Source organism: Drosophila bipectinata, chromosome XL, assembly GCF_030179905.1.
Source record: "Drosophila bipectinata strain 14024-0381.07 chromosome XL, DbipHiC1v2, whole genome shotgun sequence".
Classification (NCBI taxonomy): domain Eukaryota; kingdom Metazoa; phylum Arthropoda; class Insecta; order Diptera; family Drosophilidae; genus Drosophila; species Drosophila bipectinata.
In genome coordinates this window covers 6,592,366-6,617,169 of record NC_091734.1, presented here as the reverse complement: position 1 = coordinate 6,617,169, position 24,804 = coordinate 6,592,366, and the positions used below count along the sequence as shown (strand labels likewise).

The window sequence follows — 24,804 nt, the reverse complement described above, 5'->3', positions numbered from 1 at the left end:
CCTAGGAAAAAATTCGAAAAATTTAAAAACGAGATTTAAGCAATATTTTGAATAAGGAAAGTCGCTTCTGAGTTCGCTGATTACTAAATGGTACTCTATTTCCTGATCGAATACGAATTGGCAGAGCTATGGCCATCGGAAGGAGCAAAAGTGGGGAAATCAGGAAAACCCACAATTTTGTAGGGGTAACCCTAGGAAAAAATTCGAAAAATTTAAAAACGAGATTTAAGCAATATTTTGAATAAGGAAAGTCGCTTCTGAGTTCGCTGATTACTAAATGGTACTCTATTTCCTGATCGGATACGAATTGGCAGAGCTATGGCCATCGGAAAGACCAAAAGTGGGGAAATCAGGAAAACCCACAAATTTTTCAGGGGTACCCCTAGGAAAAATTTCGAAAAATTAAAAAACGCCATTTGGGCAATGTTTTGAATAAGGAAAGTTGCTTTTGGGTTCGCTGATTACTAAATGGTACTTAATTTCCTGATCGGATACAAATTGGCAGAGCTATGGCCATCGGAAGGACCAAAAGTGGGGAAATCAGGAAAACCCACAATTTTGTAGGCGAACCCCTTGGAAAAATTTCGAAAAATTAGAAAACGCCATTTAGGCAATGTTTTGAATGAGGAAAGTCGCTTTTGGGTTCGCTGATTACTAAATGGTACTTGATTTCCTGATTGGATACAAATTGCCAGAGCTATGGCCATCGGAAGGAACAAAAGTGGGGAAATCAGGAAAACCCACAATTTTGTAGGGGTACCCCTAGGTACCCCTAATTAATTTAAAAACGAGATTTAAGCAATATTTTGAATGAGGAAAGTCGCTTCTGAGTTCCCTGATTACTAAATGGTACTCTATTTCCTGATCGGATACGAATTGGCAGAGCTATGGCCATCGGAAGGAGCAAAAGTGGGGAAATCAGGAAAACCCACAATTTTGTAGGGGTACCCCTAGGAAAAAATTCGAAAAATTTAAAAACGAGATTTAAGCAATATTTTGAATAAGGAAAGTCGCTTCTGAGTTCGCTGATTACTAAATGGTACTCTACTTCCTGATCGGATACGAATTGGCAGAGCTATGGCCATCGGAAGGACCAAAAGTGGGGAAATCAGGAAAACCCACAATTTTGCAGGGGTACCCCCAGGAAAAAATTCGAAAAATTTAAAAACGAGATTTAAGCAATATTTTGAATAAGGAAAGTCGCTTCTGAGTTCCCTGATTACTAAATGGTACTCTATTTCCTGATCGGATACGAATTGGCAGAGCTATGGCCATCGGAAGGAGCAAAAGTGGGGAAAACCCACCATTTTGCAGGGGTACCCCTAGGAAAAAATTCGAAAAATTTAAAAACGAGATTTAAGCAATATTTTGAATGAGGAAAGTCGCTTCTGAGTTCCCTGATTACTAAATGGTACTCTATTTCCTGATCGGATACGAATTGGCAGAGCTATGGCCATCGGAAGGACCAAAAGTGGGGAAATCAGGAAAACCCACAATTTTGCAGGGGTACCCCCAGGAAAAAATTCGAAAAATTTAAAAACGAGATTTAAGCAATATTTTGAATAAGGAAAGTCGCTTCTGAGTTCGCTGATTACTAAAGGGTACTCTATTTCCTGATCGGATACGAATTGGCAGAGCTATGGCCATCGGAAGGAGCAAAAGTGGGGAAAACAGGAAAACCCACAATTTTGTAGGGGTACCGCTAGGAAAAAATTCGAAAAATTTAAAAACGAGATTTAAGCAATATTTTGAATGAGGAAAGTCGCTTCTGAGTTCGCTGATTACTAAATGGTACTCTATTTCCTGATCGAATACGAATTGGCAGAGCTATGGCCATCGGAAGGAGGAAAAGTGGGGAAATCAGGAAAACCCACAATTTTGCAGGGGTACTAGCAAAAAAATTCGAAAAATTTAAAAACGATATTTAAGCAATATTTTGAATGAGGAAAGTCGCTTCTGAGTTCGCTGATTACTAAATGGTACTCTATTTCCTGATCGAATACGAATTGGCAGAGCTATGGCCATCGGAAGGAGCAAAAGTGGGGAAATCAGGAAAACCCACAATTTTGTAGGGGTACCCCTAGGAAAAAATTCGAAAAATTTAAAAACGAGATTTAAGCAATATTTTGAATAAGGAAAGTCGCTTCTGAGTTCGCTGATTACTAAATGGTACTCTATTTCCTGATCGGATACGAATTGGCAGAGCTATGGCCATCGGAAGGAGCAAAAGTGGGGAAAACAGGAAAACCCACAATTTTGCAGGGGTACCCCTAGGAAAAAATTCGAAAAATTTAAAAACGAGATTTAAGCAATATTTTGAATGAGGAAAGTCGCTTCTGAGTTCCCTGATTACTAAATGGTACTCTATTTCCTGATCGGATACGAATTGGCAGAGCTATGGCCATCGGAAGGAGCAAAAGTGGGGAAATCAGGAAAACCCACAATTTTGCAGGGGTACCGCTAGGAAAAAATTCGAAAAATTTAAAAACGAGATTTAAGCAATATTTTGAATGAGGAAAGTCGCTTCTGAGTTCCCTGATTACTAAATGGTACTCTATTTCCTGATCGAATACGAATTGGCAGAGCTATGGCCATCGGAAGGAGCAAAAGTGGGGAAATCAGGAAAACCCACAATTTTGCAGGGGTACCCCTAGGAAAAAATTCGAAAAATTTCAAAACGAGATTTAAGCAATATTTTGAATAAGGAAAGTCGCTTCTGAGTTCCCTGATTACTAAATGGTACTCTATTTCCTGATCGGATACGAATTGGCAGAGCTATGGCCATCGGAAGGACCAAAAGTGGGGAAATCAGGAAAACCCACAATTTTGCAGGGGTACCCCCAGGAAAAAATTCGAAAAATTTAAAAACGAGATTTAAGCAATATTTTGAATAAGGAAAGTCGCTTCTGAGTTCGCTGATTACTAAATGGTACTCTATTTCCTGATCGGATACGAATTGGCAGAGCTATGGCCATCGGAAGGAGCAACAGTGGGGAAATCAGGAAAACCCACAATTTTGCAGGGGTACTAGCAAAAAAATTCGAAAAATTTAAAAACGATATTTAAGCAATATTTTGAATGAGGAAAGTCGCTTCTGAGTTCCCTGATTACTAAATGGTACTCTATTTCCTGATCGGATACGAATTGGCAGAGCTATGGCCATCGGAAGGAGCAAAAGTGGGGAAATCAGGAAAACCCACAATTTTGTAGGGGTACCCCTAGGAAAAAATTCTAAAAATTTAAAAACGAGATTTAAGCAATATTTTGAATAAGGAAAGTCGCTTCTGAGTTCGCTGATTACTAAATGGTACTCTATTTCCTGATCGGATACGAATTGGCAGAGCTATGGCCATCGGAAGGAGCAAAAGTGGGGAAATCAGGAAAACCCACAATTTTGTAGGGGTACCCCTAGGAAAAAATTCGAAAAATTTAAAAACGAGATTTAAGCAATAATTTGAATAAGAAAAGTCGCTTCTGAGTTCGCTGATTACTAAATGGTACTCTATTTCCTGATCGGATACGAATTGGCAAAGCTATGGCCATCGGAAGGAGCAAAAGTGGGGAAATCGGGGAAACCCACAATTTTGCAGGGGTACCCCTGGGAAAAATTTCGAAAAATTAAAAAACCCCATTTAGGCAATGTTTTGAATGAGAAAAGTCGCTTTTGGGTTCGCTGATTACTACATGGTACTTGATTTCCTGATCGGAAACAAATTGGCAGAGTTATGGCCATCGGAAGGACCAAAAGTGGGGAAATTGGGAAAACCCACAATTTTGTAGGCGAACCCCTTGGAAAGATTTCGAAAAATTAAAAAACTATTTTTATACCCTTGCAGAGGGTATTATAATTTTGGTCAAAAGTGTGCAACGCAGTGAAGGAGACATCTCCGACCCTATAAAGTATATATATTCTTGATCAGGATCACCTCCTGAGTTGATATGAGCATGTCCGTCTGTCCGTCTGTCCGTCTGTCCGTCTGTCCGTCTGTGTGTCCGTCTGTCTGTTTCTACGCGAACTAGTCTCTCAGTTTTAAAGCTATCGTCTTGAAACTTTGCACACACCCTTCTTTCCTTTGCACGCAGTATATAAGTCGGAACGGCCCGGATCGGCCGACTATATCCTATAGCTGCCATATAACTGATTGATCGGAAATGGTATAACTTTGGTGTTTTTAGAGTTAGAGAGTTCAAATTTGACATGTGAGCTATATTTGGCAAAACATTACGTCATGCCAAATTTCATAAGGATCGGCCGACTATATCCTATAGCTGCCATATAACTGAACGATCGGAAATGACCCAACTTTCGTGTTTTTGAAGATAGAAAGCTGGAACTTAGTACAGATTTAATTCTTGGTCAGTTGATCCAACCTACCAAATTTTATTAGGATCGGCCGACTATATCCCATAGCTGCCATATAACTGAACGATCGGAAATGGTATTCGGTAGAAATATCAACTTTCGTATTTTTGAAGATAGAAGTTTGGGACTTTTTTTAGATTTTGTATTGTAATAAATTGGATTATATATTCCTATTCCCATAAGGATCGGCCAACTATATCCGATGTTTGCGATATATATCCGGTTTTAACTGCAAGGGTATATAAACTTCGGCTCCGCCCGAAGTTAGCTTTCCTTTCTTGTTAGGCAATGTTTTGAATGAGGAAAGTTGCTTTTGGGTTCGCTGATTACTAAATGGTACTTGATTTCCTGATCGGATACAAATTGGCAGAGTTATGGCCATCGGAAGGACCAAAAGTGGGGAAATTGGGAAAACCCAAGATTTTGTAGGCGAACCCCTTGGAAAAATTTCGAAAAATTAAAAAACTACTTTTAGGCAATGTTTTGAATGAGGAAAGTTGCTTTTGGGTTCGCTGATTACTACATGGTACTTGATTTGCTGATCGGATACAAATTGGCAGAGCTGTGGCCATCGGAAGGACCAAAAGTGGGGAAATTGGGAAAACCCACAATTTTGTAGGCGAACCCCTTGGAAAAATTTCAAAAAATTAAAAAACGTCATTTAGGCAATGTTTTGAATTAGGAAAGTCGCTTTTGGGTTCGCTGATTACTACATGGTACTTGATTTCCTGATCGGATACAAATTGGCAGAGCTATGGCCATCGGAAGGACCAAAAGTGGGGAAATTGGGAAAACCCACAATTTTGTAGGCGAACCCCTTGGGAAAATTTCGAAAAATTAAAAAACGTCATTTAGGCAATGTTTTGAATGAGGAAAGTCGCTTTTGGGTTTGCTGATTACTAAATGGTACTTGATTTCCTGATCGGATACCAATTGGCAGAGCTGTGGCCATCGGAAGGACCAAAAGTGGGGAAATCAGGAAAACCCACAATTTTTTAGGCGAACCCCTTGGAAAAATTTCGAAAAATTAAAAAACTATTTCTAGGCAATGTTTTGAATGAGGAAAGTTGCTTTTGGGTTCGCTGATTACTAAATGGTACTTGATTTCCTGATCGGATACAAATTGGCAGAGCTGTGGCCATCGGAAGGACCAAAAGTGGGGAAATTGGGAAAACCCACAATTTTGTAGGCGAACCCCTTGGAAAAATATCGAAAAATTAAAAAACGTCATTTAGGCAATGTTTTGAATGAGGAAAGTCGCTTTTGGGTTCGCTGATTACTAAATGGTACTTGATTTCCTGATCGGATACAAATTGGCAGAGCTGTGGCCATCGGAAGGACCAAAAGTGGGGAAATTGGGAAAACCCACAATTTTGTAGGCGAACCCCTTGGAAAAATTTCGAAAAATTAAAAAACGTCATTTAGGCAATGTTTTGAATTAGGAAAGTCGCTTTTGGGTTCGCTGATTACTACATGGTACTTGATTTCCTGATCGGATACAAATTGGCAGAGCTATGGCCATCGGAAGGACCAAAAGTGGGGAAATTGGGAAAACCCACAATTTTGTAGGCGAACCCCTTGGGAAAATTTCGAAAAATTAAAAAACGTCATTTAGGCAATGTTTTGAATGAGGAAAGTCGCTTTTGGGTTTGCTGATTACTAAATGGTACTTGATTTCCTGATCGGATACCAATTGGCAGAGCTGTGGCCATCGGAAGGACCAAAAGTGGGGAAATCAGGAAAACCCACAATTTTTTAGGCGAACCCCTTGGAAAAATTTCGAAAAATTAAAAAACTATTTCTAGGCAATGTTTTGAATGAGGAAAGTTGCTTTTGGGTTCGCTGATTACTAAATGGTACTTGATTTCCTGATCGGATACAAATTGGCAGAGCTGTGGCCATCGGAAGGACCAAAAGTGGGGAAATTGGGAAAACCCACAATTTTGTAGGCGAACCCCTTGGAAAAATATCGAAAAATTAAAAAACGTCATTTAGGCAATGTTTTGAATGAGGAAAGTCGCTTTTGGGTTCGCTGATTACTAAATGGTACTTGATTTCCTGATCGGATACAAATTGGCAGAGCTATGGCCATCGGAAGGACCAAAAGTGGGGAAATCAGGAAAACCCACAATTTTGTAGGCGGACCCCTTGGAAAATTTCGAAAAATTAAAAAACGCCATTTAGGCAATGTTTTGAATGAGGAAAGTCGCTTTTGGGTTCGCTGATTACTACATGGTACTTGATTTCCTGATCGGATACAAATTGGCAGAGCTATGGCCATCGGAAGGACCAAAAGTGGGGAAATTGGGAAAACCCACAATTTTGTAGGCGAACCCCTTGGGAAAATTTCGAAAAATTAAAAAACGTCATTTAGGCAATGTTTTGAATGAGGAAAGTCGCTTTTGGGTTCGCTGATTACTACATGGTACTTGATTTCCTGATCGGATACAAATTGGCAGAGCTATGGCCATCGGAAGGACCAAAAGTGGGGAAATTGGGAAAACCCACAATTTTGTAGGCGAACCCCTTGGGAAAATTTCGAAAAATTAAAAAACGTCATTTAGGCAATGTTTTGAATGAGGAAAGTCGCTTTTGGGTTTGCTGATTACTAAATGGTACTTGATTTCCTGATCGGATACAAATTGGCAGAGCTGTGGCCATCGGAAGGACCAAAAGTGGGGAAATCAGGAAAACCCACAATTTTGTAGGCGGACCCCTTGGAAAAATTTCGAAAAATTAAAAAACGTCATTTAGGCAATGTTTTGAATGAGGAAAGTCGCTTTTGGGTTCGCTGATTACTACATGGTACTTGATTTCCTGATCGGATACAAATTGGCAGAGCTATGGCCATCGGAAGGACCAAAAGTGGGGAAATTGGGAAAACCCACAATTTTGTAGGCGAACCCCTTGGGAAAATTTCGAAAAATTAAAAAACGTCATTTAGGCAATGTTTTGAATGAGGAAAGTCGCTTTTGGGTTTGCTGATTACTAAATGGTACTTGATTTCCTGATCGGATACAAATTGGCAGAGCTGTGGCCATCGGAAGGACCAAAAGTGGGGAAATTGGGAAAACCCACAATTTTGTAGGCGAACCCCTTGGGAAAATTTCGAAAAATTAAAAAACGTCATTTAGGCAATGTTTTGAATGAGGAAAGTCGCTTTTGGGTTTGCTGATTACTAAATGGTACTTGATTTCCTGATCGGATACAAATTGGCAGAGCTGTGGCCATCGGAAGGACCAAAAGTGGGGAAATCAGGAAAACCCACAATTTTTTAGGCGAACCCCTTGGAAAAATTTCGAAAAATTAAAAAACTATTTCTAGGCAATGTTTTGAATGAGGAAAGTTGCTTTTGGGTTCGCTGATTACTAAATGGTACTTGATTTCCTGATCGGATACAAATTGGCAGAGCTGTGGCCATCGGAAGGACCAAAAGTGGGGAAATCAGGAAAACCCACAATTTTTAAGGCGAACCCCTTGGAAAAATTTCGAAAAATTAAAAAACTATTTCTAGGCAATGTTTTGAATGAGGAAAGTTGCTTTTGGGTTCGCTGATTACTAAATGGTACTTGATTTCCTGATCGGATACAAATTGGCAGAGCTGTGGCCATCGGAAGGACCAAAAGTGGGGAAATCAGGAAAACCCACAATTTTTTAGGCGAACCCCTTGGAAAAATTTCGAAAAATTAAAAAACTATTTCTAGGCAATGTTTTGAATGAGGAAAGTTGCTTTTGGGTTCGCTGATTACTAAATGGTACTTGATTTCCTGATCGGATACAAATTGGCAGAGCTGTGGCCATCGGAAGGACCAAAAGTGGGGAAATCAGGAAAACCCACAATTTTTAAGGCGAACCCCTTGGAAAAATTTCGAAAAATTAAAAAACTATTTCTAGGCAATGTTTTGAATGAGGAAAGTTGCTTTTGGGTTCGCTGATTACTAAATGGTACTTGATTTCCTGATCGGATACAAATTGGCAGAGCTGTGGCCATCGGAAGGACCAAAAGTGGGGAAATCAGGAAAACCCACAATTTTTAAGGCGAACCCCTTGGAAAAATTTCGAAAAATTAAAAAACTATTTCTAGGCAATGTTTTGAATGAGGAAAGTTGCTTTTGGGTTCGCTGATTACTAAATGGTACTTGATTTCCTGATCGGATACAAATTGGCAGAGCTGTGGCCATCGGAAGGACCAAAAGTGGGGAAATCAGGAAAACCCACAATTTTTTAGGCGAACCCCTTGGGAAAATTTCGAAAAATTAAAAAACGTCATTTAGGCAATGTTTTGAATGAGGAAAGTCGCTTTTGGGTTTGCTGATTACTAAATGGTACTTGATTTCCTGATCGGATACCAATTGGCAGAGCTGTGGCCATCGGAAGGACCAAAAGTGGGGAAATCAGGAAAACCCACAATTTTTTAGGCGAACCCCTTGGAAAAATTTCGAAAAATTAAAAAACTATTTCTAGGCAATGTTTTGAATGAGGAAAGTTGCTTTTGGGTTCGCTGATTACTACATGGTACTTGATTTGCTGATCGGATACAAATTGGCAGAGCTGTGGCCATCGGAAGGACCAAAAGTGGGGAAATTGGGAAAACCCACAATTTTGTAGGCGAACCCCTTGGAAAAATTTCAAAAAATTAAAAAACGTCATTTAGGCAATGTTTTGAATTAGGAAAGTCGCTTTTGGGTTCGCTGATTACTACATGGTACTTGATTTCCTGATCGGATACAAATTGGCAGAGCTATGGCCATCGGAAGGACCAAAAGTGGGGAAATTGGGAAAACCCACAATTTTGTAGGCGAACCCCTTGGGAAAATTTCGAAAAATTAAAAAACGTCATTTAGGCAATGTTTTGAATGAGGAAAGTCGCTTTTGGGTTTGCTGATTACTAAATGGTACTTGATTTCCTGATCGGATACCAATTGGCAGAGCTGTGGCCATCGGAAGGACCAAAAGTGGGGAAATCAGGAAAACCCACAATTTTTTAGGCGAACCCCTTGGAAAAATTTCGAAAAATTAAAAAACTATTTCTAGGCAATGTTTTGAATGAGGAAAGTTGCTTTTGGGTTCGCTGATTACTAAATGGTACTTGATTTCCTGATCGGATACAAATTGGCAGAGCTGTGGCCATCGGAAGGACCAAAAGTGGGGAAATTGGGAAAACCCACAATTTTGTAGGCGAACCCCTTGGAAAAATATCGAAAAATTAAAAAACGTCATTTAGGCAATGTTTTGAATGAGGAAAGTCGCTTTTGGGTTCGCTGATTACTAAATGGTACTTGATTTCCTGATCGGATACAAATTGGCAGAGCTGTGGCCATCGGAAGGACCAAAAGTGGGGAAATTGGGAAAACCCACAATTTTGTAGGCGAACCCCTTGGAAAAATTTCGAAAAATTAAAAAACGTCATTTAGGCAATGTTTTGAATTAGGAAAGTCGCTTTTGGGTTCGCTGATTACTACATGGTACTTGATTTCCTGATCGGATACAAATTGGCAGAGCTATGGCCATCGGAAGGACCAAAAGTGGGGAAATTGGGAAAACCCACAATTTTGTAGGCGAACCCCTTGGGAAAATTTCGAAAAATTAAAAAACGTCATTTAGGCAATGTTTTGAATGAGGAAAGTCGCTTTTGGGTTTGCTGATTACTAAATGGTACTTGATTTCCTGATCGGATACCAATTGGCAGAGCTGTGGCCATCGGAAGGACCAAAAGTGGGGAAATCAGGAAAACCCACAATTTTTTAGGCGAACCCCTTGGAAAAATTTCGAAAAATTAAAAAACTATTTCTAGGCAATGTTTTGAATGAGGAAAGTTGCTTTTGGGTTCGCTGATTACTAAATGGTACTTGATTTCCTGATCGGATACAAATTGGCAGAGCTGTGGCCATCGGAAGGACCAAAAGTGGGGAAATTGGGAAAACCCACAATTTTGTAGGCGAACCCCTTGGAAAAATATCGAAAAATTAAAAAACGTCATTTAGGCAATGTTTTGAATGAGGAAAGTCGCTTTTGGGTTCGCTGATTACTAAATGGTACTTGATTTCCTGATCGGATACAAATTGGCAGAGCTATGGCCATCGGAAGGACCAAAAGTGGGGAAATCAGGAAAACCCACAATTTTGTAGGCGGACCCCTTGGAAAATTTCGAAAAATTAAAAAACGCCATTTAGGCAATGTTTTGAATGAGGAAAGTCGCTTTTGGGTTCGCTGATTACTACATGGTACTTGATTTCCTGATCGGATACAAATTGGCAGAGCTATGGCCATCGGAAGGACCAAAAGTGGGGAAATTGGGAAAACCCACAATTTTGTAGGCGAACCCCTTGGGAAAATTTCGAAAAATTAAAAAACGTCATTTAGGCAATGTTTTGAATGAGGAAAGTCGCTTTTGGGTTCGCTGATTACTACATGGTACTTGATTTCCTGATCGGATACAAATTGGCAGAGCTATGGCCATCGGAAGGACCAAAAGTGGGGAAATTGGGAAAACCCACAATTTTGTAGGCGAACCCCTTGGGAAAATTTCGAAAAATTAAAAAACGTCATTTAGGCAATGTTTTGAATGAGGAAAGTCGCTTTTGGGTTTGCTGATTACTAAATGGTACTTGATTTCCTGATCGGATACAAATTGGCAGAGCTGTGGCCATCGGAAGGACCAAAAGTGGGGAAATCAGGAAAACCCACAATTTTGTAGGCGGACCCCTTGGAAAAATTTCGAAAAATTAAAAAACGTCATTTAGGCAATGTTTTGAATGAGGAAAGTCGCTTTTGGGTTCGCTGATTACTACATGGTACTTGATTTCCTGATCGGATACAAATTGGCAGAGCTATGGCCATCGGAAGGACCAAAAGTGGGGAAATTGGGAAAACCCACAATTTTGTAGGCGAACCCCTTGGGAAAATTTCGAAAAATTAAAAAACGTCATTTAGGCAATGTTTTGAATGAGGAAAGTCGCTTTTGGGTTTGCTGATTACTAAATGGTACTTGATTTCCTGATCGGATACAAATTGGCAGAGCTGTGGCCATCGGAAGGACCAAAAGTGGGGAAATTGGGAAAACCCACAATTTTGTAGGCGAACCCCTTGGGAAAATTTCGAAAAATTAAAAAACGTCATTTAGGCAATGTTTTGAATGAGGAAAGTCGCTTTTGGGTTTGCTGATTACTAAATGGTACTTGATTTCCTGATCGGATACAAATTGGCAGAGCTGTGGCCATCGGAAGGACCAAAAGTGGGGAAATCAGGAAAACCCACAATTTTTTAGGCGAACCCCTTGGAAAAATTTCGAAAAATTAAAAAACTATTTCTAGGCAATGTTTTGAATGAGGAAAGTTGCTTTTGGGTTCGCTGATTACTAAATGGTACTTGATTTCCTGATCGGATACAAATTGGCAGAGCTGTGGCCATCGGAAGGACCAAAAGTGGGGAAATCAGGAAAACCCACAATTTTTAAGGCGAACCCCTTGGAAAAATTTCGAAAAATTAAAAAACTATTTCTAGGCAATGTTTTGAATGAGGAAAGTTGCTTTTGGGTTCGCTGATTACTAAATGGTACTTGATTTCCTGATCGGATACAAATTGGCAGAGCTGTGGCCATCGGAAGGACCAAAAGTGGGGAAATCAGGAAAACCCACAATTTTTTAGGCGAACCCCTTGGAAAAATTTCGAAAAATTAAAAAACTATTTCTAGGCAATGTTTTGAATGAGGAAAGTTGCTTTTGGGTTCGCTGATTACTAAATGGTACTTGATTTCCTGATCGGATACAAATTGGCAGAGCTGTGGCCATCGGAAGGACCAAAAGTGGGGAAATCAGGAAAACCCACAATTTTTAAGGCGAACCCCTTGGAAAAATTTCGAAAAATTAAAAAACTATTTCTAGGCAATGTTTTGAATGAGGAAAGTTGCTTTTGGGTTCGCTGATTACTAAATGGTACTTGATTTCCTGATCGGATACAAATTGGCAGAGCTGTGGCCATCGGAAGGACCAAAAGTGGGGAAATCAGGAAAACCCACAATTTTGTAGGCGGACCCCTTGGAAAATTTCGAAAAATTAAAAAACGCCATTTAGGCAATGTTTTGAATGAGGAAAGTCGCTTTTGGGTTCGCTGATTACTACATGGTACTTGATTTCCTGATCGGATACAAATTGGCAGAGCTATGGCCATCGGAAGGACCAAAAGTGGGGAAATTGGGAAAACCCACAATTTTGTAGGCGAACCCCTTGGGAAAATTTCGAAAAATTAAAAAACGTCATTTAGGCAATGTTTTGAATGAGGAAAGTCGCTTTTGGGTTCGCTGATTACTACATGGTACTTGATTTCCTGATCGGATACAAATTGGCAGAGCTATGGCCATCGGAAGGACCAAAAGTGGGGAAATTGGGAAAACCCACAATTTTGTAGGCGAACCCCTTGGGAAAATTTCGAAAAATTAAAAAACGTCATTTAGGCAATGTTTTGAATGAGGAAAGTCGCTTTTGGGTTTGCTGATTACTAAATGGTACTTGATTTCCTGATCGGATACAAATTGGCAGAGCTGTGGCCATCGGAAGGACCAAAAGTGGGGAAATTGGGAAAACCCACAATTTTGTAGGCGAACCCCTTGGGAAAATTTCGAAAAATTAAAAAACGTCATTTAGGCAATGTTTTGAATGAGGAAAGTCGCTTTTGGGTTTGCTGATTACTAAATGGTACTTGATTTCCTGATCGGATACAAATTGGCAGAGCTGTGGCCATCGGAAGGACCAAAAGTGGGGAAATCAGGAAAACCCACAATTTTGTAGGCGGACCCCTTGGAAAAATTTCGAAAAATTAAAAAACGCCATTTAGGCAATGTTTTGAATGAGGAAAGTCGCTTTTGGGTTCGCTGATTACTAAATGGTACTTGATTTTCTGATCGGATACAAATTGGCAGAGCTATGGCCATCCGAAGGACCAAAAGTGGGAAAATCAGGAAAACCCACAATTTTGTAGGCGGACCCCTTGGAAAAATGTCGAAAAATTAAAGAACGATATTTAAGCATTGTTTTGAATGAGGAAAGTTGCTTTAAAATCGGAAAGTTATAAGATTTCATGATCTGCCAAGTATCATCCGAGTCATAGGTAATTTCCTTATTAAAATAGGGCATATTCTTACGAGCTCTTAGAGTTTTGGATAAAAAAGCTGTGACACTTCAAGGTTTTTGTACTTTCCATTTTTTTTTAATTTATTTAGCTTGCATTCACAATAGAGAAAAATAAAGTAAAATATTTCGACCATTAAACAAACTTTTTGCGTAACTATTAAAAATAAGAGACTAAACAAGTGTGCGGCAATAGGAGGCGGTTCTAAGGGTTTCAGGTTCATGGGATCAAGGATCGTGGATCCAGGGTTAGTGCAGGGAAGTCTTTGTTTTTGTGTTGTTGCTTCAGTAAAAATATATAACTATATATATACAAGTATGATTCGTTTTGGACTTGTGCCTCCATTACATTGCGTGAAAAGTAAAGGAAAAGGACTCAAGGAGGAGGTGATGGAGAGGACGGGACTGGATGGGATTAGGGTATCAGAGTTCGTTTATATGCTACGCTAAGCCTAAGTCTTGGTTGCTCTTAAAACCTAGAGGTTAACATGATCCGTTTGCCAGTTCGCTGGAGATTGGTGATTGGAGTTTGAAGTTGATTGAGTTTGATTTTGCATTGAGTGGTTGAGTGGGTTGAGTAGTTTCTGTTTCTGGGGTTCTGTGGCCTGGACATCCTCCTCTATAGCCTAGTTTTTGGTTTCGTTATACGCGCCTCCCTTGTTCTCCTTGTTGTCCTCGTTTCCTTCTCCTTGATTGCGCTGCTCCTCCTCTACTTCCGGATTCTGCTGTAGTTCCCCTTGATGCAGTTGCTGCTCCAGTTTCTGCTCCTGTTCTTGTTCTTGTTCCTGCTCCTGTCCATCCCCTTTCCGGTCCAGATTCGTTGGCGCCTTTACGCGTTCAGTCTCATCCTTGATCCTTGCGATATCCACATTCCGCTCCTGCTCCAGCTTATGGAATTCCCTGGAACGCATGCTGCCTCTCCCCACAGACGTGGCCGCGGAGTGTATAGACTTTTCCGTTTTTCGTTCCAGCTGCAGGTCCAGCTCCACATCAGAGTCCATCTCGTTCTCGGAGAACGACAACGAGTTGCCGGCACGTGGCACTTGGATTCGCCGTCGATCCTGGTGAGGCGATATGAAATATAGGGAACAGGAAAGGAAATCAAAAAGAGTACAGATTATCCTTTATTGGCGGAGACAAAAAGAAAATAATAAAAATATGGTCAACACTCCGCTTATCGCCGTTGCTTGAACTCGCGAGGCATCATCACCCATTAATAGCTGAGATCGTGAATCTGGACCACCAGCAACATAACTTGCACTTGCACCATCGTCACCGGCACCTACCGTATTAAGCGTTGTCGGTTCCGAGATGTAACCATCACAGTCTTCGTCCTCGCTGAATAAGTCCGCCGTGTTGCCCACATTCGTCTCCGGCAATCGGCACACAATCTGGGCCAGATCGATGAAGGTGTACTCGTTGAGGGACGCATGGTTGCCACGTTTCGGTGGCTCCTTATTGAACCACTGGTTAAAGCGACCCAGTCGCCCGGCCTTGGCCATGTTCTCGAAGTAGTTCTTGCCAAAAACGTAGCCCACATCCCGGATCTCGTCGAAGCTCCCAAATGCCAGAGTCTTGTACTTGTCGATTGGTGGCCGGATGTATTCACAGTAGTCCGAGTTCTTGACCTCCTGTAAGCAAATATATATATGAGTATTTTGGAATGAAACTAGCCAAGATGGTGTCCTATACTGACCTCCAATTGACGGACGCACGACACGTAGGCAAGACGGGACTGAATATCCGGCAGATCGGGCACCTTCACTGGCGAGGTGAACGGATTCCACTTCTTGTAAAGCAGCCACCAGCCACTTAGATCGTCCCCGTAGTTAGTCAGATCGGTGTCGTCCTGGGATCCCACATCGATGGCGATAATATGAGCGGCGCCCAGGTTGTGCATCACATCGGCTATTGTGGGAGTGTGTGGGGCATGCAACAGCGAGTGGGGAGTGGATGGAATTTGGTTTGGTTTTGGGAGTTCGTTGACAATGTGGTTGTGGAGAAGTGTTTGGTTAGTTTTTCGTTACAACCATGCAAGAGTTTACGATTTAACAAGTTACTTTGATAACTAATTTCGCGATATGTACGATTTTTAAAAGTTAGAAGCTTCCCCCAGGATCTAAGGATCTACACTTTTTTCTCCAATCACAATAGCCAATTAAATGGGAATTCAGGAGTCCTTAGATACTGAGGGTAAAGCCGAGCTAATGATTTCAATTCAATTCCCAAATGGGGAACGGACGCAGGGCGGCACAGAGCGTTAGAATTTGAACGGAACGGATCGGAATCTGTATGGATGCTGGATTGGTTGGATTCTGGGATGGATCCTTGGATCCTTACCTGGCACATTGTTCGTGTAGCAGCCGTCGAGGAGCAGGTGGCCATCACGATAGTCGCAGAAGGGCGGGAAGACGCCGGCAATGGACATACTGGCCCGGCAGTATCGCCACAGCTGACCTTCAGGTCAAAGGTCGCCCAAAGAGACAAAAACAACAAGAGTGTATCACGGGCACAGAGGTGTGGAGTGTGTGTGTGTGTGTGGGCGTGTGAGGTGTGTGTGGGTTGCATGGTGAATTGTGGAGTGTTGTTTTATTCATTTTTGACAATATTATTTATTTATTTGGTGTGTAAGAGGTAAATAGAAAAAGAGAGAGAGAGAACGAGATAGACAGAATTGTAACTAACCAAATGGGAATTTTTTTCATGATATTTTAAGACTTATTAAAGGTGACTAACTACAAATCATACAAAATACAACAACAGAGGGAAGAAAGGGACAGGAACAAACTAAGGAGCAACTCAAGGAACAAGAAATACCATTTTAAAAAGTACGCATACCACAAAAAATCAATTTTCAAAAAACTAGAATAATTTACATAATTTTTTTTGTGGGGAATAGAAATAAAAAGAAACATTGTGCACTTGTGTCTGTGTGTGTGGGTGTGTTTTTGTGATGTGTGTTTGGGGGAGGAATGGACTATATATACATATTTACACCAGAAATTATCGGGACTTTACCAGAATTAGGTTAGAAACGAAATGGAATGGAACGCGAAACGAAACGCAGCCGGACATGACCGAACATGATCGAACAAGAGGATTTTCCAACACTCTGCGCGCTCTCTGTGCCATTAACAATAAAAAAAAAACATTTCTAAGTTGAATTTGATATTAAACTTGACGCTCGGAATTAAATTTATGTTTATTTATAGTTTTAGTTTTAATGTTATCTATTTTTTTGTTAAATCGTATTCTATGTGCTAGTTGCTAGTTGGTAGTTTTGGTAATTACCTGGCAAATTATTCACATAGCCGCCATCCAGGAGGAGGTGTCCATCTTTTGGATCGCACAGAGGCGGCATATAGCCGCTGAGCGACATGGAGGAGCGTACGTAACGCCACAGAGATCCTAGTATTTGTTGGTGGTGGTGGTGATATTATTTTTTTTTTGGTTTGCAATCAACGACAGAAGACATGCCAGCAATGATAAAGGTGTTAAGGTGTTGGTTTTAGTGTTTTTTAGTCGTAATTTTGTTTTTATTTTGTTTTTTTTTTTATCGGGAGGAAGAGAGAAAAAGAGAAAGAAAATAGCTTTGAGCGATCTTTTCTTAGTTTTTAAGGATTTCATTTTCGGTTTTTTTCCCAATGGAGCTGGTAGCTGGGAGCTGGGGATGTGGGGTTTTCAATGAGGGAACAATTAGAAATGTGCGATGGAAACGGGGGGGGTTAGCCTCTAGCAAAAAGCACAAGAATTGGTTTTCGGATCGTGTTTGACAAAAAAGCTCCAAAACATCAACATCAACAACAACAACAGCAACAACAATGAGAATTCTAAATTCAATTCAAATTCAAAAGTAACGGCACAATTTCGATCGATAGCACAGCAATCGATAAACTAAGTATCGATTTTCGCATTAAAATGTGTGTGAAAATACCTCTAAAAGGATTTTAGGTTGGCGGACCATGGAATGAGGCTGTGGTTGTGTCGGGGGTGTACGTGTGTGTGCGTGTCACATTGTCTAAGGACTCTTTTTAGCTCTAAGGACATTAGGAACCAAAGAACTATTACAAAATAAGCATAAAACGAGGTAATATGGTTATGGAACTAAAAGTGCATCAAAGCCAAATGAAAATGCGGGATTCCCCGAGCCATTACCGTTACAATTCAAAAGCCAAAGTTATCAGAAAACCAGAAAACAAAACCAAATAATAATACAGCAGATACCAGTCGAGAGAGTGAGATGGATAATGAGTACAGAACGCAAGTACAGTCATGTCCAAAAGCAAGAGGATAATGAAACAGAAACATGTTATAACTTGTACATTTTTCAATAAAAAAACATTTAGATTTATTTTTTTAAAATAATTCCAAAGACTGATATCCACCGCATTAGCAAAATAAACCATAGACCAAAATAGAGACTAACAAAGGCATAGAGGAATAGACAAAGAGAGGTAGATAGAGCGAGAAAGAGACACCAAGAGGAAAAGAGAGAAAGAAAGAGAGAGAGAGGAAGGCAATTGCAAAGCGGGCATCACTCACCATTGGTGTGAATGCGATGGCAACTAGCCGTTATATCGGTGGTGAGGGTGAAGTAGGGTATCCACAGGTCCTCGATGCTCACGTCCCCGAAGGTGTCGTGGATGGTCTTGTTGAACTCCCGTCCGGAAAACATCGAGGTGATCGGGTAGGTGAGGTCCAGCAGTTGTAGGAACCATTTTGTCATTTTCTAAAAAAAAATAAAAAATATATTTAAAAAAAATAAAGCTTAAAAAAATATGTAGAATCTTACCTTTGACCACTCGCGCGCTTTCTGGGTCACTGTGGTGATGTTGCGCTCGGAACACCAGAGCGCTCCCATCAAGGCACCGATGCTGACGCCGCCCACCATGTCGATGGGTATGCCCGCCTCCTGGATGGCCTTCAGCATGCCGATGTGAGCAGCGCCACGAGCTCCGCCGCCGCCCAAAACCAGGCCAATGGAGTTGCCCGTCAGCCAGCGGGCGAGGCGCGAAAAGTCGGAATGCATGTTCGGCTCCGAGAGCAGGACGCGACTATAGAGATCATTCTGCAAGTAGATTCGACGGATCATCAAAGGCTAGGTTGTGGAACAGAGTCTTAAACGACCAACAATCTCATTTCCCAATTTAGTATCTGTATCTTATCTCCAACATTCTGTCAGTCACGTCCGATCTAACTAACAAAGATACCCTGAGGGGCTTTGGATCGTTCTTGATTAGCCACGAATGTTGGGGACAGGACTGTGCTAGCTAGCCACCCCAAGGTGGGGTGTATCTAGCGATCTGGCCAATCTTAAGCTTACATGCTATTGTTAGTTCCTGGCGAATAAACCACACCTACATATGAATAGGAATTGGTGTATCTTATTAGTAGGTGTCACTCACAATGCGGTATTGGCTCTTGCGGGTGAAGATGCGCTTCACGCAGAGCACATGGTGGTGCTTCGTTACCCAGGGCCTGGCATTCAGCCAGCTGAGCGTGTTGGCCGGCCTGGAGTTCGTCGTCTCTGGGTAGAGTAGCACCAGCTCCTTCTGCGTTCGCATCGCCAGGCGATCGATCTCGCGCTCAAACTTGCCCACCGTATGGGAGCCGTTGCCCAGCCCCACGATCAGGATGACGTCCGCCTGACGCATGCAGCGCTGCGTCCAGGCACTCAGTGCATTGTCGCACTGGTACAGGGTGATGATGTTCCGGTCCTCCTGCTGCGCCAGCCACGAGGTCAGTCGGTATTCGTTGGCGGCCTCAAAGATGTTGGGGCCCAGCTGCTTGCGCACCACATCGGAGGTTAAGCGGAGGACGGGACCTGTTGGACCAATCTTTAGTAGATTGTTTACATTTTGAAATATTTGGAGAGCTTACCTATGGCACAAAGTGAGTGGTAGAGCTCGTAGGTGAAGGGCGTGAGCGGCACCTCGTCCGTAATGGGCACGAGAGCCACCGTGGAGTACTTGTGCGTGACGGGATTGGCCTCGACGGGTCCACCTGGCGCCGCGCTGCTGGAGCGCGTCTGCATCGTGCCGAGGAAGCGGTGGCTGAGGAAGCTAATAAGCTTCGTTACCACAATGGGGTAGCGCAGCTTGATGGCATTGAACAGGCCCTCGGGCAGCTTGGCCAGCTCCGAGTCGCGCACGGCCAGCACGGTGGTGGTGCGCGACGTCTCGGTGATCATCTCGACGATGCCAACCAGGTCACCCTTGCCGTACTCGCCGATGATCTCCTTCTTGCCACCGGGATGCGTGATCACAGATCTCATTCGTCCGCTCAAAACTATGTAGGTGCTATCGCTGATCTCGTCCTGCCGGTACACGGCTCGTCCGGACTCCAGGAAGATCCAATCCAGGGCGTAGTCACACTGCCGCACCAGAGGCGATAGCCGACGAACCACTCCATTGCCCAGATCCAGAACGATGCGGGGCCTCTGCCGCATGATCCTGAAAAGGAAGAGCCCCAAGTTAGTTCAGGACTTCATCCGCAGTGGTTACCACTTACTGATAGATGGCTGCACGCCGGATGAAGGCCACCCGACTATTGTTCCTGGAGCGGATGGTGTAGGCACTGGCCTCGCCCGTCAGCATGGCCAGTCCGCCGACAATCTCGCCCGGATGGACAAAGTGGATGAGCATGTCGTTCTTCTCCGGCTGCTGCTTGGCCCGTGTCGCGTCCTGGTTGGCCTGGTAGACGGCCAGAGTGCCGGTCATCACGAACCACACGCACACATCGTCAGAGTTGCCCTCCGTGATGAGGGTGACATTCGGCTCCAGTTCCCGCACCTCCACAAACGACTCAATAATGTGGGCGTCCTCCTCCGGCAGGCCCAGCTCCTTGCGCAGGCTCTCCACAGCGGAGGCGTGCACCAGTCGCATGTCTATCGTGGACACGGGTGCTCCACCTATCAACGGAGGTGCTCCCGTTACACCGGGTCCCACGCCCTGACCTGCTAGTGTCGGCCCCAGATCGGGCGCCATTTGGGAGATGGAACCACGTCGCGTCGACAGATTGCCCACGGAGTGCTGGTGCTGGTGGAACACGTCTACATTGGGCGCATCACCGTGCGCCTCGGCGAACATGTTGGTGCCGGAGGCGCTGCCAACGCCGGCGTTTATCACGTCCGGATTGGGATTGGGATCGGACAGGGTGTGCTCCTCGCGTGAGTGGCGCGACGGCGAGACGGGAGGTCTGCCCGGACCAATGACACCGTTGGCACCTGCCAAGCCAGGGTGAACTGCAGTGGCAGTCGTGGGCGATGGCGATGGAGTCGTGGTGGTGGTCGAGGACGTGGGAGCGGGCATGCCGAGCGTCGGCTGGGAGCCGTTCTGGCGCGTGGATGTGCAGGACGGCATCATTATGGTGCTGCTCTTGAAACGCATGTGATTCTGCACCAGCTCGGCGTTCAGGCCGAGGTAGTTCCGCAGAGCTGTGAAGAGCACGCGCTGCAGGCGGATCATGATCACCTGAATGACGCGTATCATCACGTCCGGATTGTCCTGGAAAACCTCCTCAAAGGCCTGCAGAAAGAGCATGTGAGAAATGGACTGTTAGAACGGAAAACTCAACCCACCTCCATGGGCAGCCGGATCACCACGGACTTCTCTATCGCCTTCGCCGTCACCGTTTTGTAGTAGCTGGGATTCCCCGACAGGACGTCGATGAAGCTCAGCAGCGACGTGACCGACTCTCCCTTGCGCACCGTCTTCAGGGACAACGTGCTTCCGTCCGCATTCGAGATATACACATTGATCATGCCCGACTGGACGATGTAGACGCTGTCGTCCGGGTCGGTGATCTTGAACAGATAGTCGCCTGCCATCAGCTCCAGGAGCTGCGTGTGCTTGCAGAGCCGCAGGAAGACGGGCTTCTCGAAGTGGCCGAAGATGCGGATGCTCTGCAGCATGTACAGGGCATCCGGCGGCACACGGTCACTGCCGTCGATTGTCTCCTCCAGATACTCGGCCGGCGGCTCCACGGTGCGCATCTCCAGCGGCATGTTGTCGCGCCTCAGCTGAAGGATGCGCCTGGCGAAGCGCATCACTGCCCTCCGCTTGTAGCCTTTGCCGCTGCTGTACATCTGGCCGCTGACGTTCTTCATTTTGCGCAGCATCCGACGGCCGTAGAACAGCATCTTGTCCCGCTTCCGGAACCTCAGGCCGCGCAGGTCTCCGCCGGACGAGGAGTTGATGGCGCTCATGGAGCGAGAGGCGGCATCTCGTAGCCGAATCCGGGCCAGGCGCTTGAAGTACATGAACCACGCCAGAAACACCACCGACAAAACGCCCAAAGCGCAATACAGGTACATCTGAAAGATACACATTATAGGTTTAGTATCTTGTGGATGTCTTCCATTAAATCTATTGAATTTTAAAACTATATAGGAAGTACTTTGTGTGGGGGGGGGGCTGTTGTTTAATTGACATTTAGTAGGCGTTTGCTGGGCTATTTCGAGCGCGTTATGGCTAAATTATAGGCATGCCACTTAGTATCTGAATTATTCAGCACGAACGGACACTTGTAATTTCCCAAAAGCTGATTTCCAAGCCAGTGTCACGCCCGTATAATCCAGCTCATCAGCTGTCTGGTTGCACTTTTGTTGTTGTTGTTGCCCTCAGGCAGTGGCCAACAGGCAGAGGCGGTGCCTCGAGGCAGGAAAAGGAGAAGGGTATAGAGAAGGAGTCTCGGAATAGTTATTCTATTAGTCATAATATTGGGAAAATGAGCTATAATTTAGTCATTAGCCAGTGAGGAATTTGTTTTTAAAAAAAGGGTAATTTAATCCCCAGAGAACCCCCCCCCCCCCCTGCCACCTGGTGACTGCCTCTGCCACTGCTTCTGATCGCCGTTCTGTTATTGCATTTTGACATTGAAACGTCGACGCGACGTCGCTGCCGCAGCACTGCCTAGAGACTAGAGCTTTTGTTATTGTTGTTGTTGTTGGTATTGCTGTTTATCAAGATGCATTCGTTGTGTGTTGTTCTTGTTGTTGTTGATTTTCAGCAGTTTCCGCATTTGGCGCTCGCTCTTTGATATTCCCCCACCCCTTAGCCCCCACCACACTCCCCCCCTCTTGTGTTACTCTTATTCTAGTTATTGTTGCTATTATTAACTTGTTGTTTGTTTGTTTATTGTTTACAGTTTATTTTTGCAACAGGTTTCCCTCAGCTCATAGCTGCATTCGTCCAAGAAACGTAACGAATTCCGATTGCCATCCAACCTGGCTAATTGGAAACCAAAGCATGCATTCCTCTAGTGATCCAATTGGATTGAATTGGATTGGCAGTGATCCATGTGAGCCATGGAAATGCTGGAAAACGCAAGAAAACCCAACGATAGATAGAGTAGCTGGGAATTCTACACAGTCACACGGAGGGAACGGATGGAAGACTAAATTGATTCGGCCCCAAGGGGTTAATTGAATTATTGAAAACTGATTTGAAAGAAGACCGCCACCCTTTACACCCCCCACCCACCTTGAAGCTAGAACCTCCCACATATGCACGTGCTTCTGATTAGCAATCAGTTATGCGACGTCTAATCAGCCCCTTCTTGGGGGTCATGCTGTTTGGGTTTTAGTGCCTCAGTGCCACTATCAATATTGGGCCCTGGTGCTTATCATGTGGCTACTGAAGTGGTGGTGCGGAGCTTGTGTTTTTTTTTTTGAATTTCTCGGATTTGTTCTTGTTTTTTATGTAAGGCCAGGCTATATAGAACGATTTTGTTCTGAAGGCCTAAATATCAAAACACGGATGTGACGTAAAGATTAAGGGGTAGCATGGAAGGGGTGGAGGGGAGGAGGAGGGGTCACCAGCATCAGCTGCCAATTATTGTCGAGAGTAGTTTGGAGCTATGCTCTCTGGCCCTCTCTTTAGCGGGGTTCCGAACCCAAGACAGCTGACAGAGTCCTGACCAAGTGAAGGTCATTCTTCTAAGGGGTCGAGAGCTGATAATGCTGATGAAGATTAGTAGTTATCTAGCTTCTTCTAAGCATATGTCTGTCCTTAAACCCCTTTCTATATCTCTTTCCCGCATTTATCGCTGAACTGACTCACGATCGCTTTAAACAATAAACAAAGAAAGGGGTGAAGTTTGGAATGGCACTTACCGAGTTAGTGATCTGATTGGAAACGTACTGGCACCACGCATCTGAAAAGAGAGCCGTGTAGCTGCCGGTGGCGCTGGCGCGCAGCAGTTCCAGGACATCCATGACTGTCTTTCTTTCACGTTTCTCTTAGACTCTTCGACTATCAGGTTCCCTCTATCTGGATAGTTGTGGGCGACGACGTTGTAGTTCTGTTTGTTGTTGTTTTTGGGGCTTATTTGGTAAACACGGAAGTGTGAAGACAGCGGACGAAGAGTGGGGCGGGGGCCTGGGCGGGTGGCCAAATCTCGGTTGCTCCGTAGCTCTATCTCACTTTAGCGCGCGCGCGCTCTCCCCCCCGCCCCTATGTTGACGCAAGTTATTTGCAATTATAGTTGTAATAATGCACGCGCCGCCAGCTTTCTCACGCACACCCTCACACACACCTGCACATACGCACAGCACTATCGAGCAGAGTTTTTTTTTTATTTTGGATTTCCGTCTATTTTCCTTAGTAGAAGTTCTCTTTTTTTTTTGTTACGAGAAAAATCGGGCAATTTTGTTTTTTTTCCTCTCACTCTTTGAGTCTTTCGTTTGGCTTTTGTTTGCCTCGCTTAATTATCCTTGTGCTCGCTTACTGCTCTTCTGGAGCCTGCTGCGACAGTCTCTGGGTTGCGGGTATTGCGGGGGTGTAGCCTCCTTAATTTAGTGTTTCGGTCTAGACCAGAATTTTGCTATGTTCTACAAACTAATAAATCAAGTCAAATGCACTCTAGAAATTTTGTTATTGGTTCTAAGTTCTAAGTTAGGGATGGCGAAACATAACGATAATCACTATCGACAACACTATCGATCATTTCGCGGCCAGAGTTGCCAATATGTAAACCGTATGTTTTCAAAAACCCAATAAAGTGTTCTTATTTCTATCATAAAATATATATACTATCAGATTAAAAGCTTTTATATTTTATTATTTATGTACCATTTTTATTTTTTGTTTTGTTAGCAGTTCTGTAAAGTTTGAAAACGTTATATTTCGATAGTTCCGTTGAGGTGACACATTTTGGCGCCTGCTGTTAAGGTTTTTGAATTGAAAATATATAGCTTGGATCGAAGAGTGGCATGCAGCTGAACATTAATTTGCGGCGCATAATTAACTCCGCTTAAGATTTCTTGTAGCCAAGGAGCCGTGAAGAGCGGCCGGCGGTAATATTCAGTGATTAACA

The 24,804-nt window shown here is 43.5% G+C and overlaps 1 protein-coding gene across 7 annotated transcripts; it reads right to left on the bottom strand.

Moving 5' to 3' along the window:
* Positions 1-13,545: 13,545 nt before the first annotated feature.
* Positions 13,546-24,397, bottom strand: sws (patatin like phospholipase domain containing sws). Of its 7 annotated transcripts, none has more exons than XM_070277928.1 (12): positions 23,603-24,395; positions 21,068-21,802; positions 19,999-21,014; positions 19,369-19,940; positions 18,894-19,312; positions 18,281-18,556; positions 18,031-18,217; positions 16,780-16,896; positions 15,829-15,945; positions 15,185-15,396; positions 14,775-15,119; positions 13,546-14,549 (listed from the first exon to the last, which is right to left on the bottom strand). In XM_070277928.1, exons 1-12 carry the CDS (start codon positions 23,702-23,704, stop codon positions 14,115-14,117), a joined length of 4,533 nt encoding a protein of 1,510 aa, XP_070134029.1. In that variant the 5' UTR covers positions 23,705-24,395; the 3' UTR covers positions 13,546-14,114. The 7 variants fall into 7 exon arrangements, with proteins under 7 accessions (XP_070134029.1, XP_070134060.1, XP_017102031.2 ...); XM_070277959.1 differs by lacking the exon at positions 23,603-24,395 and adding an exon at positions 21,886-21,903; XM_017246542.3 differs by lacking the exon at positions 15,829-15,945.
* Positions 24,398-24,804: the final 407 nt, after the last annotated feature.